Source organism: Aotus nancymaae, unplaced genomic scaffold (genome assembly GCF_030222135.1).
Source record: "Aotus nancymaae isolate 86718 unplaced genomic scaffold, 86718_ANA_hifiasm-v0.15.2.pri h1tg000003l, whole genome shotgun sequence".
Lineage (NCBI taxonomy): Eukaryota > Metazoa > Chordata > Mammalia > Primates > Aotidae > Aotus > Aotus nancymaae.
This window is the reverse complement of record NW_026988414.1, coordinates 20390138-20406590: the sequence shown is the minus strand read 5'-3', so window position 1 is coordinate 20406590 and position 16453 is coordinate 20390138. Positions and strand designations below refer to the sequence as shown.

Genomic DNA, 16453 nt, shown 5'->3' with positions numbered 1-16453 from the left:
CCACGCCAGCTAAAGTAGTTTGCTTTTATTACCATCTACTAGTCATAAATAATAGAAAATATTCGGATAATTTGCTCATTTTTTGGTGGAATTCTTAAAAGCACTTTTTTTTTGAGACAGAGTCTAGCTCTGTTGCTCAGGCTGGAGTGGTACAACCTCAGCTCACTGGAACCTCCACCTCCCAGATTGAAGTGATTCTCCTGCCTCAGTCCCCGAGTAGCTAGAACTACAGGCACATGCCACCACACACAGCTAATTTTTGTATTTTTAGTAGAGATGGGATTTCACCATGTTGGCCAGGCTGGTCTCAAACTTCTGACCTCAGGTGATTCACCCGCCTCGACCTCCCCAAGTACTGGGATTACAGGTGTGAGCCACCGCAACTGGCCAAAAGCACATTTTATCAGCCATCTCCTATTTTATTATAGCCATTCTAAAACTAAAAGTGGTTTATATGAAACTTCTTAACCAGCATACATGTATAAGCATTCAAGTTAAATTATTCTAAGTTATCAACTGCCAAGTATTCAATCTCTCCTAAGAAGGAAACCAGCTGGGCATGGTGGCTCATGCCTGTAATCCAGCACTTTTGGAGACCAAGGCGGGCGGATCAAGAGGTCAGGAATTCAAGACCAGCCTGGCCAAGATGGTGAAACCCTGTCTCTACTAAAAATACAAAAAATTAGCCAGGCGTGATGGCAGGCACCTGTAATCCCAACTACTCAGGAGGCTGAGGCAGAGAACTGCTTGAACCCAGGAGGTGGAGGTTGCAGTGAGCCAAGATCACACGACTGCACTCCAGCCTGGGCAACTGAGTGAGACTCTGTCTCATAAAAAAAAAAAAAAAAAAAGAAATACAGAAACCAAGTCAACAGGTATCTATCTGTGGCTAATGACTGACAATTTAACCAAACAAAGCAAGGGGAAGGCAAGGATTGGAATTATTTGTTCCTAACTTTCCATTAGCTACTAAAGCCAGGAAATCCTTTAACTACCAGCATCTTAACCAGTACCTGAATGTATGGAAGCACACTGCATAGACACAAATACTTCAGCCACTTCAGAATGTCCAATTCTTCCTCTAGTTTTGTTCCCCATTCCTGCTAGCAATTCAGATTTGAATGTGTTTGGTGCTATAAGAGGAACTCAGGGCCGGGAGCGGTGGCTCAAGCCTGTAATCCCAGCACTTTGGGAGGCCGAGGTGGGTGGATCACGAGGTCAAGAGATCGAGACCATCCTGGTCAACATGGTGAAACCCCGTCTCTACTAATACAAAAAATTAGCTGGGCATGGTGGCGCGTGCCTGTAATCCCAGCTACTCAGGAGGCTGAGGCAGGAGAATTGCCTGAACCCAGGAGGCGGAGGTTGCAGTGAGCCGAGATCGCGCCATTGCACTCCAGCCTGGGTAACAAGAGCGAAACTCCGTCTCAAAAAAAAAAAAAAAAAAAAAAAGGAACTCAGATGTCATACAGCATAACAATTGAAAAAAAAATAATCAGACCACCTCACACCCATCAGGATGGTTACTTCTGAGAATACAGGTAAGTGTTGGCCAAGATGTAGAGAAATTAGAACTCTTTGTATTGTTGATGGGAATGTAAAATGGTACAACCACTGTTGAAAACAGTCCACTGGTTCCTTAAAAACTTAAAACTAGAATTATCACATGATCCAGCAATGACATTTCCAGGTATGTACCCAAAAGAACTGAAAGCAAGTAGATATTTCTACAGCTAGTTTCACAGCAGCGTTATTCCCAATAGCTACAAGGTGGAAGCAACCCAAGCGTCTATAGACGGATAAATGGCCAAGAAAATGTGGTATATACACACAAGGGACCTTTAAAAGGAAAAGAAATTCTGACACATGCAACAACATGGATGAGCCTGGAGAACTGGAGAACATTATGCTAAATGAAAATAAAACCAGTCACTAATTCTGTATGATTCCATTTACATGAGGTACAAACATACTCAAAATCACAGGGACAGAAGGTACAATGATGGTCGCCAGGGGCTGAAAGGGAGGAGGGAATAGGGATTTGTTGTTTAATGGGTATCAAGTTTCAGTTTTGCAAGATGAAGAGTTCTAGAGATGGACGGTGGCGATGATTACACAACAGTGAGAATGTACTCAATCCAACTGAACTGTACACTTAAAAACGGCTAGGAGGGCCGGGCGCGGTGGCTCACACCTGTAATCCCAGCACTTTGGGAGGCCGAGGCGGGTGGATCACGAGGTCAAGAGATCGAGACCATCCCGGTCAACATGGTGAAATCCCGTCTCTACTAAAAATACAAAAAATTAGCTGGGCATGGTGGCGCGTGCCTGTAACCCCAGCTACTTAGGAGGCTGAGGCAGGAGAACTGCCTGAACCCAGGAGGCGGAGGTTGCGGTGAGCCGAGATTGCGCCACTGCACTCCAGCCTGGGTAACAAGAGCGAAACTGCGTCTCAAAAAAAAAAAAAAAAAAAACGGCTAGGATAGTAAATTTTATGGTATGTGTATTTTTATCACAATTCAAAACAAAACAAAACATAGAACTGATCTCAGAAGGCCTGGTGGTGCTTCCACGTGGAACTGTCAGAGTAGCAATCTATTCAGCCCACTTCTATCTCTAATCACACCATGAGACCTTGTCTTCTCCGACTCTCCAATCTGCTCAGGATCACACCAAGTGTTTACTTCAGCTTCAAAAAGAACAAACAGTACTCCTGCTCCACCAGTTCTGTGTCAAAGCAGCAAGGAACCTAATCTCTCCAAACCTGCCTCCTCTTTAAAACAAGGATAATTCCTACCTATCTGCCTCACAAGGTTGCTATGAGGGCAAAAGTGAGATCATGTATATAAAAGTAGCTTTAAACTGACAAGCACCAAAGAAACATAAATTACGTGTATAACTACTTTCATATGGAAATTCAGAAGCGGCTTTAACAACATAAGCTTCATAAAGCTTGCAACACCGCATCCATGCTTTATTCCATTTAAAATCCACAACATCTCCAAATAACACCTTTCTTGTTTTTGCCATAAACTGAAGGGCAGCACTGACAAATAATAAATAAACGGAAGAAAGAAAACCCTAGAAAAATAAACACCCAAAACGCAATCAGAAATTATCTCACATGTCCTATGCCCTATGAAAATTCAGTATTTATGACCCCAGCGTGGGGCCGCGGCGCCCCGGGACTACACTTCCCACAAAGCATCGAGGCGAACCCCGGCGGCGGGCGGGGCGGCCTGGGATTCAGGGTGACCACCGCTCTCCCCGGACAGGGACCGCCGTCCCCAGGAAGGCTGCACCGCGTACGGTCGAGGGGGCACTGACTCTCCTTTCTGAAAGCGCTGTCACCCCGCGGTTTCTCCAGCGCTTCGTCCGGCGACCCTCTCCGCCCTCCCTACTCCACCTGAGGGTCACCGCCTATTCGTAACCTTTCGGCTGATTAAATTCTAGAGTGTCACAGAAAGGCACCTTCTCCCCCTTCCCGATAGCTACATTTCTAGAACTCGCCCAACCGTCGGGGACCCGAGGCCACGGCGGGGTCAGACGGGACGGACGGACACTGCCCGTCACCCGGGGCTCCGGCCCTCCTGCCAGCCAAGGCTCGGCGGGCAGGGGGCTGGGTCCCCCCACCCCGGGCCAGGGCGGATCGCGGGCAGAGGTGGCTCCGCCTGGGGCTCCGGTTTCAATTTCGCAACGTGACGGTGCAAACCTGAGGCCTACAAACGCCAGGGGCGACGGCCCGCGCCCCGCCCGCCCAGCAGGCCCTGGCGCCCCAGCCCCCCGCACTGCGCGGCCGCCGCCCGCCCACCGGGCCTTGCTCCCCAGCCCTCCTGCCCGGCCCTGGCCGCCGCCCCCCGGTCCCGCGCGGCTTCTGTTTCGGCTCGCGGCCGCAGGCTCGGCCGCTGCACTTACTCAGCTCATCCTGGGAGGCGGAGGCGGCGGCCGCGGCCATGTTGCGCCGGGGAGGGAGCGAGGGAGGAGCTGGGGGGGGAGGGTGCGGCCAGGGGGCTCGCGGCTCGCGGTGCGGCAGAGGCCGGGAGCCGCCTCCGGTCACTCGGCGCGGACCGCGCTGCGCCCCGAGGCCCGCCCGCCGCCGCCGCCTGCGTCCTCCGCGTTGCGAGCGTCGCTCTTCGCTGCCCCCCGCGAGCTCGCGACTCGGGCGCTCCCGCAGCCTCGCTCCTCTGCGGAGCCGCTGCCGCCGCCGCCGTCTATGCAGCCGAATCCCCGTGCGCCAGGCCCGCGCGGCGGCTCTGCGACTCCGCGCCGCGCTCGCCCAGCTCACGCCGGTTTTATATTTAGAAAGAGCTGAGCCATCCTCCCAGCGGCCCCCCCGCCGGGCCCCTCGCGCGCCCGCCCGCCCTCGCTCGCTCGCGGCTCGTCCTGCCCACCTGTCGCCGCCCGCCCCGCGTGCGCTCCCCGCGCGGACCCGGCACGCGGCGGTCTGCGCGGGCGGCCCGGCCTAACTGCCCCGCCACGCGCGCGGAGCCAGCCTGGCGCGGGCCTCTGACCTGAGTCGGAGCCGGTCTCCATGCCGCGGACGCTGCGTTCGGCGCCGCGAGGTGAGGGCTGTGGAGCGAGGCGTTCGGCGGGCCGGGCCCAGGGAGTCTCAGTCCGTGAGGGGCTGGGCCGAGCGGGCCCGGGCTGCCCTGGCGGCTAGGGGAAGTCCTCGAGGCGGCGCCGGAGCACCCTTTTCCGAGGTCTGCGGCTGTCACGCTGGCTGGGCCCGACCTGGGGAAACACGCCTGTCCAAAGGAAGAGACGTGGACTCGGAAAAGTGTAGCCCGGCTAGGAGTCGGCGGGAGGAAGCCCCGCCCTGCGCCTCCCGCCGAACTTCTCGGGCCCGGCGCTGAGTCAGTGCCGGGCGAGCCCCTGCGCCGCAGTGGCCCCCTACAGTCCCGTGCTAGGGTGGAGATTGCTGGTGCTTCCGAAACGACTGACTGGAGCAGGGGGTTCACTCAGCCCTGCAAAAGTTAGATGAGTAAGATTCCTAAAGTTTACAGGGAAGTTTCTATGCCTATGTGAACTCTAAGATTTTGTTGAGATACCCTACGTCTTTTTGGTAACCAGAGTGATTTATTTTAGATATGCTGATTTTAACTTTCTGCCTTCCCATTGTCCGTGAGGTCTTGTACACTTGCAAAATGAAATTCAAATTAAGGGGCTGCATAATTGCTGTATTTTAAGTGATGGTATTGTCATAACAAATTAGATACAAGATCAGGTTTTTTTATATATATATAAGAAGAAATCGACTCTTAAATGGATTGAAATTGCGTTTATTCCCTAAAGCAGAAATCTATAAATCCCTAAGTAATGTCTTGAAAATGGAATATATGTCATTCCTGTGTAACATAGGCCATGTACAAAGTACAACAGTGAAGACATTCTTATTTCCTTTATTGTTTTTATTATAGAAATTATACATGATCTTTGTAAAAAATGCAAATTGAGTATTATAATATGAAAAGTGAAAGTTCTTCCTCCTAGCACCACCATCCCACTCTGCAGAGAAATTATGACTAACAGTTAAGTGTGCAGAAGACCTTTTCTCTGGACACACATATACAACCCTATGTATGGTTCTGATGGGGACAGGTTTCATACAATAAAAATCCATGTTCTGGATCAATGATTCCCTCAAACACATTGTTCCATGTTAATTCAAAACACACCACCATCACCCTCTTTTGTTAGTAACTTTATAGTACATTAAGTTAACCAATCCATTTTTTCTTGTACGCTCCTCTTTTATTTGATGTTGCTCCAAAATAAATGCACACTGAACTATTTACAAACAACACAGCAGTGTATAAAGGTCTTCCCCCAACTCCATACCCACCATCCCCCTCATCTCACTCATGATCATAAATACACTCATGCCCATAAATAATCCCCATTAACAGTTTGGTACATTCAACCTTGCCTGACTATTTCTGTGACCATAGAAAGTAGCTGCACCAAAGACTGATTTGGGGAAATTTGATTCCCATAATCTCAAATGGATCCTTCCAAAGCCACCCCAGATAAATACCGAATCTAAGTAAAAAAAAAACATGAGTTTGTTAGGCAATTTTTTTTTTTTTTTTTTGAGACGGAGTTTTGATCTTGTTGCCCAGTCTAGAGTGCAATGGCGCAATCTTGGCTCACTGCAACCCCTGCCTCCTGGGTTCAAGTGACTCTCCTGCCTCAGTCTCCTGAGTAACTGAGATTACAGCATGTGTCACTATGCCCGGCTAATTTTGTGTGTGTGTGTGTGTATTTTTTTGTTTTTTGTAGAACTGGACTTTTACCATGTTAGCCAAGCTGGTCTCGAACTCCTGACCTCAGATGATCCACCTGCCTCAGCCTCCCAAAGTGCTGGGATTACAGGTGTGAGCCACTGCACCTGACCTGTTAGGCAATTTTAACCTCCAGGCAAGACTAGTTAACAAATCTTTAGTTCCTCCCATGTAGAAATTCCAGGTTCTCTGCATGTACAAATCATGTGAATGTGTGTACACAGATTTTTGTTTTGGCAAAAATGGAACTCTACTTCCCTTATTATGTAACATTATCTTTTCACCAAATAATGTATTAATGGCTTTCATATCAGTAATGATAGTAATGGCTAATGTAATATTAATTATGCCAGGCACCATTCTAGTGTTTTACTTGGATGAATTCATCTAATCCCCACAACAATCTTATGAAATAGGGATTTTTAGGGCACTGCATGGTTGAGGAGCACATCTAATGTGCCACAAACTGGAAAGTAAGTGGTGGAGCTGGGACTTCAACTGGGCAGCGTGGATCCAGAGTCTGCTTGTTTAATCACTAGGATCAGTATGTACAGAACTCTCTTTTTTTTTTTTAATGGCTGCATGATAAGTACCAACAAGATATATTTAACCATTCCCTATTGATGAGCAGTTAGGTTGTTAACAATTTTTTACTAACGCAAACAATACTACTATAAAACAGTCTTACACATACCTTTATGTAATCACATATTTCTATATGTAGATGTGGACCTGTTAAGCAAAAAGTCTTAAAGTCTCATTACATACAGTTGTTTATAGCAACTTACAGTGCTACTTCTGATCACTATATGTCATTCCTGTTGTAACATAGGCCATGTACAAGGTCCAACGGTGAAGACATTCTTATTTCCTAAAGGAAATGGGAGCCAGAAAAGAGACTACTGAGAAACCAAAATAGGATATCATAAAATCCGAGAACTAAAAATCCGTCCCCTCTCCTCTCATGTAGGCTGTCTTCACATCAAATGCATATACAGATCTAACAAGATTTTTTTAAATCTTGTGTCCAGAGTTAAAGCAGAACATCTTAAAGCATTCCTCTTCTGGGCAGAAACATGGTTGACAAGTGCTAACAGACACCTAACAACAAAGAAGCAGACAAATTATTAAAACAAGCTAGACAGGGTTGGGCACAATGGCTCACATCTGTAATCCCAACACTTTGGAAGACTGAGGCAGGAGGATCCCTGGAGCCCAGGAATTCAAGACCAGCCTGGGCAATCTAGCAAGATACTGTCCCTACAAAAAATCAAAAAGTCATTCAGGTGTAGTTGTGTACACCTGTGGTGCCAGTACTAGAAAGGCTAAGATGGGAGGATTGCATGAGCCTGGGAGGCAGAGGTTGCCATCAGCAGAGATCACACCACTGTACTCCAGCCTGGGCAACAGAGTGAGACCCTGTCTCAGAAAAAAAAAAGAAAAGAAAAGAAAAAAACAGCAGCTAGGCTCACACCTGTAATCCCAGGTACTCAGGAGGGTGAGGTAGAAGGATCACTTGAGGCCAGGAGTTTGAGACCAGCCTGGGCAACATAGCAAGACGCCCATCTGTACAAAAATCATAAATAAATTAACATATAATAACTCAAAATGTAAATTCTGAGCTAGGTGTGGTGGCTTATGCCTGTAATCCTAGAATTTTGGGAGGCCGAGGAAGGTGGATCACCTGAGGTCAAGAGTTCAGGACTAGCCTGGGCAACAGGGTGAAACCCCATCTCTACTAAAAATAAAAAAAAATTAGAAGGCTGGGCATAGTGGCTTACGTCTGTAATCCCAGAACTTTGGGAGACCAAGGCAGGCGGATCACGAGATCAAGAAATTGAGACCATCCTGGCCAACATGGTGAAACCCCATCTCTACTAAAAATTCAAAAATTAGCTGAATGTGGTGGTGCACGCCTGTAGTCCCAGAGACTCAGGAGGCTGAGGCAGGAGAATCACTTGAACCCAGGAGGCAGAGGTTGCAGTAAGCCAAGATCGCACCACTGCACTCTAGCCTGGTGACAGAGCAAGACTACCTCTCAAAAAAAAAAAAAAAAAATACAAAAATTAGGCAACCGTGGTGGCACTGCCTGTAATCCCAACTACTGGAGAGGCTGAGGCAGGAGAATCGCCTGGGGGCAAAGGGGAGAGTGGGCAGAGAGGTTGCAGTGAGCCGAGATCTTGTCACTTCACTCCAGCCTGGGCAAAAAAGCAAAACTCCATCTCAAAAAAAGGTAAATTCTGGGAGTATTTATAAAGTACAAAATGCACTGCTGACTCCATAGGTCCTGAAGTCATTTCTCGTGGATAGATGATGTTCATGGTGCTAATCCTAACCTTAAAAAACAGTAAAATTGTGGCCAGGCACAATGGCTCACACCTGTAATACTAGTACCTTAAGAGGCTGAAGCAGGAGGATGGCTTGAGGCCAGGAATTCAAGACCAGCCTAGGGAAACATAACAAGCCCCTGTCTCTACAAAAAAAGGGAAAAAAATGTAGTATAATTATCTCAAGTATATTAGCATCAAAAAACAAGAAAGTATGGAGTATATTTTAGTAAGCCTTTCATCTAAAATGATTATAATAAGTAATTTTAGGTGCCTAAAAAGATTAATTCTAAACCGTCGAGAGAATTAAATTATCCCAAGTGATTCCATTTGGAATTGAATTCAATTTGGACCTCCAGAGTTCCAGACAAGCCAAAATTCTACATAAATAAATCTCATATGCCATTTGTTTTGGTTGTGAAAAAGTCAGGGACTGGGTCCAACCAGCCAGTGTAGTTCAAACTTCTGATCTTCATCTCTGCTCTTTTCAGTCAGTTATTTATTAAAGACATATTTCACTGCACATAAAGCCGTCATGACTCAAAACATTGCACTTCCTAAAACACACTCAGAAACATCCGTCTCCAACCATGATTAGAATCCTTCCGTATTTTACTCTCTAATTCCTGTGAACTCAGAATACATTTTAGAGTCTCATCATCTGAAATGTTTCAACTGCTTTCTGGTCCATGTGTCCTCTCCTGAGTATCACTTGCTCCAGTCTTAGACTAGAGCCCAGGGATGGCAATAAATTCTTTTTTTTTGTTTTGCTTTGTTTTGTTTGAGACTGAGTTTTGCTCTTGTTGCCCAAGCTGGAGTGCAATGGCGCAATCTCGCGGCTCACTGCAACCTCCGCCTCCCAGGTTCAAGCTAATATCCTGCCTCAGCCTCCAAGTAGCTGGGATTACAGGTGCACACCACCACACCCGCCTAATTTTTTGTATTTCTAGTAGAGACAGGGTTTCATCATGTTGGCCAGGCTGGTCTCAAACTCCTGACCTCAGGTGATCCACCCACCTTGGCCTCCCAAAGTGCTGGGATTACAGACATGAGCCTATGCCTGGCCTGGCAATGAATTCTTACTAGAGCACCTTCAAGTTCTTTTCCCTGGGTTTTTATCTTACGAAATGTGCCAGTCAATTCCCAATATTGTGCAAACCCCACCATCCACTTTATTTTCCCTCTCAAAAACCATTGGAAAAAAGGCAAAAAGCTGACCTGGTTACACTAACTAATGGGCAAAACAGCCAGCTAGCATCAAATGCCAGTATTAAAGTTATATATATTCTAATTGGATAAAAAGCCAAAACCCATCGGTATGCTGCATCCAGACCCATCTCACATGCAATGATACACAAAGACTCAAAACAAAGAGAAGGAGGAAGATTTATCAACCAATCAGAGAGTAAAAATAAACAAATAAATAAAAAGCAGGAGATGCAATTCTCGCCTCTGATAAAATAGATTTTAAAGCAACAAAGAGTAAAAGAGGCGAAGAAGGACATTACATTATGGCAAAAGGATCAATGTAACAAGAAGAGCTAACGATTTTATAGATCAACGAGACAGAAAATTAACAAGGACATCCAGGACTTGAACTCAGACCTGGAACAAGTAAACTTAATAAACATTTATAGAACTCTCCACTTCAAATACATAAAACATACATTACCACCTCACACCTATTCCATAAGTGACTACATAATTGGAAATAAATCACTCCTCAGTAATCGCATAGCACTTCATAGGTTTAAATGAAATATTGGTTGGCTGCTCGTTTGTTATTTTCTTCCCTTATTCCTTCCTGTTTACATCAAGTATAATTATTGGTATAAAAGAGGTTTTCAATACCCATTACTAAACTGCATTCTAGCCTGGGCAAGAAAGCAATACTCCCATTCTCTCTCTCTCTTTCTCTTCCTTTTTCTTCCTCTTCTTTATTATTTTTCTTTCTTTCTTTCTTCCTTTCTTTCAAAAAAAAAAAAACTAAACCATGGCTATTAGGAGACCATCTTCCCCCTTTTGAAAATATACCCCTATACCAGAATATCCTATCTCTTCTGGGTTCCTTTAGACAATGATTTCAAAGTTCATATTCCCCTAAAAGAATTTTGAAAAGCACTGTAATCCAATACATTTTTATGTTGGCATCTAAAATTTTTTCTCATAGCTTAAATAATTAAAAAGGGAAATTTTTGAGGCCGGTCGCGGTGGCTCACACCTGTAATCCCAGCACTTTGGGAGGCCGAGGCGGGTGGATCACGAGGTCAAGAGATCGAGACCATCCCGGTCAACATGGTGAAACCCCGTCTCTACTAAAAATACAAAAAATTAGCTGGGCATGGTGGCGCGTGCCTATAATCCCAGCTACTCAGGAGGCTGAGGCAGGAGAATTGCCTGAACCCAGGAGGCGGAGGTTGCAGTGAGCCGAGATCGCGCCATTGCACTCCAGCCTGGGTAACAAGAGCGAAACTCCATCTCAAAAAAAAAAAAAAAAAAAAAAAAAGGGAAAATTTTGACAAATAATTCTATTGTAAATATTAGCATTTTAAAATAAAGACCCTTTTATCACTTTTTAAAATGTATAGAATCTAAATAAGACTTTTTCTAAATAAGATACTTATTTGATACTGTGAGGTTAAAAACACAAACTTTTTTTTTTCTCTGGGCTTACATCACAGTCAAAATGGAAGACTTTAGGCTGGGCCTGGTGGTTCATGCTTGTAATCCCAGAAGTTTAGGAGGCTAAGGCTGGCAGATGACTTGAGGTTAGGAGTTCAAGACCAGCCCGGCCAATAGGTTGAAACCCTGTCTCTACTAAAAATACAAAAATTAGCTGTGTGTGGTGGCACATACCCGTAATCACAGTTACTCAGGAGGCTGAGGCAAGAGAATCGCTTGAACTTGGGAGGCGGAGGTTGCAGTGAGCTGAAATTGCACCACTGCACTCCAGCCTGGCAACAGAGTGAGACTCTTTCTCAAAAAACAAACAAACAAACAGAAGACTTCTGAGACCAAGTGGAGGCAGAAGGTAGGTTCTCCCCTACAACAAGCAAGCAAGCAGTTCTGCAGCAGACACCTATTAGGTGTTCTCCAATTCAATTCCAACACCATCTACCTGGAGATAGTGTCAGATCACACAGGTGAGGGTTCAGTCCCAAAAGACTGCCCCACAATTTACAATGCCAACTGTAAGCTCCAGGTTATTTAACCTGGGCTTCTGATCAACTAGCTATAAATTGGGGATCCATGACTCCCTTCTCGGTTCAATTAATTTGCTAGAGCAACTCATAGAACTCAAGGAAACAGTTTACTGATGTATCATAAAGTATATTACAGAAGATACAGATGAAGAGCTGCATGGGGCAAAGAATGAAAAGGGACATGGAGCTTCCATGCCCTCCCCAGGGATGACACCCTCCTGGAACCTCTATTTGCTCAGCCACCTAGAAGCTATCTATACCCCCATCCTCTTAGGCCTTTTATGAAGACTTCAGTGCAAAGACATGATTGAAACATGGACAATCTTGCAGAAATGTGACCGGACAAAAACAATATGACCTAATACTAATAGACTGAGTAGGGAAACCCAGCCAGGCCTGTCTGTTCAGATTCTTCTTTGCATCTCTGTGCAGCATTCCTTCCGCCAGGTATGGAGCAGGACCCCTTCTGAAATGAGGGTGTTATGATCTACAATTAGACAAGGTAGATAATTTTTTTTTTTTTTTGACATAGAGTCTCACTCTGTCACCAGGCTGGAGTGCAGTGGCACAATCTCAGCTCACTGCTACCTCTGACTCTCTGGTTCAAGCAATTCTCCTGCCTTAGCCTCCTGAGTAGCTGGGACTACAGGTGCACCACCACACCAAGCTAATTGTTGTATTTTTAGAAAAGATAGGGTTTCACCATGTTGGCCAGGATGGTCTTGATCTCCTGACCTCATGATCCACCTGCCTCGTCCTCCTTCCTAAAGTGCTGGGATTACAGCTGTGAGCCACTGCACCCAGCCTAGGTCAGAGAATTTCTTTACTGCCAGGCTCCAAGATGGAATGGTGGGGAAGAAGATTCCTACTTTGGAGAGAAAAAGGAAGGCAACAGAAGGTCAGAGAGAGAGATTCTGCTTTCTTCTCTTTTTCTTCTTTTTGAGGGGTGGGGGATGGAGTATCACTCTATCGCCCAGGCTGGAGTGCAGTGGCAAGATCTCGGCTCACTGCAGCCTCTGCCTTCAGGGCTCAAACGATTCTCCTGCCTCAAACTCCCAAGTAGCTGGGATTACAGGTGCCCACCACCATGCCTTGCTAATTTTTGTATTTTTAGTAGAGACAGGGTTTTGCCATGTTGACCAGGCTGATCTTGAACCCCTGACCTCAGATGATCCACTTGCCTCAGCCTCCCAAAGTGCTGGGATTATGGTCCTGAGCTATCATGCCCCGCAGAGATTCTGTTCTCTGAAGCCTGCTTCTGGGGCCTAAAGCACCCCAACATTATAACATGGGCTATTGGAGTCATAAGCCAGGAACCATAGAAGAAAACATGTTTTCACAGATATATACCTCATCATTATTTTAAAAATACAGGGGCTAGGCACAGTGGCTCACGCCTGTAATCCCAGCACTTTGGGAGACCAAGGCAGGTGCATCACCTAAGGCTGAGAGTTTGAGATCAGCCTGACCAACATGGAGAAACCCTGTCTCTACTAAAAATAGAAAATTAGCCAGAAGTGGTGGCCCATGCCTTAATCTCAGCTACTCAGTAGGCTGAGGCAGGAGAATTGCTTGAACCCAGGAGGCAGAGGTTGCAGTGAGCCAAGATTATGCCATTGCACTCCAGCCCGGGCAACAAGAGCGAAACTCCATCTCAAAAAAAAAAAAAAAAAAAAACCAAGATATTTTACATAATTGTCCTTTCTCCTTGAACTTGTAGTTTGACTTGACTTCCCTCACAATAATTTATACAAATGCAATATAGTTTTAACCTTTAAAGTTTTATTCACTTCATTATTCTTTTCTTCAACAAAAATACATATATAAATAATTTTTTTTAAACAACATATATATATATTACAACCTTCTTAGGCATCATACTATTCGTGAATAATATTTTTTTCTTAGAGATGGGATCTTGCCATGTTGCCTAGGCTGGCCTCGAACTCCTGGCCTCAAGCAATCCTCCCACCTCAGACTCCTGAGTAGCTGGGACTACAGGTGCATACCACCACGCTGGTGCAATTTTTTGTGTTACAGCTTTTCAGAGTCATTATACATAAAAGAACATTTTATTGGGAATGCCTCTTTTAACAAAAAGAATAGACCAGCCTAAGCAACATAGTGAGACCACATCTCTACAAAAAATTTTTTTTAATTTTTTTTTTTAATTTTTAAAAGGCATGGTGGCACACACTTGTGGTCCCAGCTACTCAGGAAGCTAAGGTGGGAGGATCATTTGAGCCCGGGAGGTCAAGGCTGTAGGAAGCCATGTTCATGCCACTGACCTCCAACATGGGCAACAGAGTGAGATACTATCTCAAAAAAAAAAAAAAAGAAAAGAAAAGAAAAAAGAAAAAGACACTGCTTTTTGCAAAAACAAAAAAAAACAGTCATTTACATCCTCATTACCTAATTTGATACGTCAAATTTTCCCTTTGGGGCCCACGCACAGTGGCTCATACCTATAATCCTAGCACTTCCCAAGGCGGAGGCTGGCAAATCACCTGAGGTCGGGAGTTCAAGACCAGCCTGGCCAACATGGTGAAACTCCGTTTCTACTAAAAATACAAAAATTAGCCAGATGTGGTGGCAGGTACCTGTAGTCCCAGCTATTTGGGAAGCTGAGGCATAAGAATTGCTCGAACCCAGGAGGCAGAGGTTGCAGGCAGAGGCTATCATGCCACTGCACTGCAGCCTGGGCAAGAGAGCAAGACTATATCTCAAAAAGAAAAAAAAATTCTCCCTTTGTTAGTAAGTGGTCTTGGAGTTTTTACTCAAGGGCAATGAACATAATTAGACTAGAGATGACTGAGATGTATGGCTTGCTTTTCTAAAGCCAGACCAGGGCACCTTGTGAAATAGGATACCTTTCACCTTGTGAAATAGGACACCTTGACCTTGAAGGTGTTCTTAGGCAAATTAACTTGAAGATAGAATATACACAAACCAGAAATTGATTGCCCTGATATTATCCATGGCCATATATCCTAAGAAAATCTTTGGGGGACTTTTGTTCCAGAACACATCTTCCACGCTCTTTCTTCTTCTCCTATTTTGTCCCAGTCTCTCCTTTAAAAAAAATAATAACCTATCTGAATCTTCTTCCATTTTTAAAAAATTTAATTTTAATTTTAATTTTGTTTGAGGCGGAGTCTTGCTCTGTCACCCAGGCTGAAGTGCAGTGGCGTAATCTTGGCTCATTGCAACCTTCACCTCCCAGGTTCAAGCAATTATCCTGCCTCAGCCTCCCAAGTAGCTGGAATTATGGGCACCTGCCATCGTGCCCTGCTAATTTTTGTATTTTGTAGAAATGGGGTTTTATCATGTTGGCCAGGCTGATATTAAACTCCTCATCATGTGATCCGCCCACCTCAGGCTCCCAAAGTCCTGAAATTACAGGCATGAGCCACCACTCCTGGCCTTCTCTGGAGCCCCTTGAAGGTCAATATTTTCCTGGGTTTCAGCTACAAACCACTCTGCCTGCTTTTTTTTTTTTTTTTTTTTTTGACAAAGTCTCACTCTGTTGCCCAGGCTGGAGGGCAGTGGTGTGATCTCAGCTCACTGCAAACTCCACCTTCCAGGTTCAAGTGATTCTCCTGCCTCATCTCCCGAATAGCTAAGATTACAGGCGCCTGCCACCATGCCCAGCTAATTTTTTTTATTTTTAGTAGAGACGGGGTTTCACCACGTTGGCCAGGCTGGTCTCGAACTCCTGACCTTGTGATCTGCCTACTTCGGCCTCCCACAGTGCTGGGATTACACCGTGCCCAGCCTCTACCTCCTCTTTCTTTGCAATCTCCACTCATCTTCAGTTACTTAAATGACTCTTTAATTTCTCTCTCCAGTTAAGTCTCCAGGACATCATGTAGATGTCCCATTTGTGCTTCAAACTTAATGTTTCCAACTGAATTTAACTTCCTTCTCAAACCTGCTTCCTGTATCCTTCAGAGTGTGTGGAACCAGCATCCAGTCAACCAAGCCAGAGACCTGGGAGCAGTATATAATTCCATCCTCTCTCACCTTCACTCACTATATGCAGATGGTCAGTGGGTAGTATCAGTCAGGATTTCTCTGGTTCCTAGCACAGAAATCAACTCACGTAAACACAAGATTTGTAGAAGAGTACTGGAACAGTTCACAGAAACAAAAGGAAATTAAAGTACTAGGCTTCATGAAGGGTAGAAACTAGGCAACTGCAGGGTTCTCCCCACGAGGAACTTAAAGACCATTCCCCAGAGAACTATAGTCAGATAATTAAGCAGCAATACAGCCTTTTTTTTTTTTTTTTTTTGAGATAGCGTTTCACTCTTGTTGCCCAGGCTGGCAGTGCAATGGCTAAATCTTCGCTCACCGCAACCTCTGCCTCCCGGGTTCAAGTGATTCTCCTGTCTCAGCCTCCCCAGTAGCTGGGATTACAGGCATGCACCACCACACTCAGCTAATTTTTTGTGGAGATGGGGTTTCTCCACGTTGGTCAGGCTGGTCTCGAACTCCTGACCTCAAGTGATCCTCCCACCTCAGCCTCCCAAAGTGCTGGGATTACAGCGTGAGCCACCACACCTGGCCACAATACAGCTTTTCATTTATGGGTGGGGTGGAATAAGAATTATAAACTCCAAACTTTTGATTCAACCTTGGT

General features: G+C 45.5%; 1 protein-coding gene across 2 annotated transcripts in view; it reads right to left on the bottom strand.

Moving 5' to 3' along the window:
- ECPAS (Ecm29 proteasome adaptor and scaffold) overlaps window positions 1-4536 on the bottom strand; it is a 121783-nt gene extending 117247 nt beyond the window's left edge. Inside the window, exon 1 of one of the 2 annotated variants that reach the window (XM_064378979.1) lies at window positions 4512-4536. In XM_064378979.1, coding sequence (XP_064235049.1) covers window positions 4512-4533 — 22 coding nt within the window. In that variant the 5' untranslated portion in view covers window positions 4534-4536. Of the gene's footprint in view, window positions 1-3915; window positions 3981-4511 lie in introns of those variants that run through there. The other variant, XM_021672147.2, reaches the window with a different exon arrangement.
- Between the last annotated feature and the right edge of the window lie 11917 nt (window positions 4537-16453).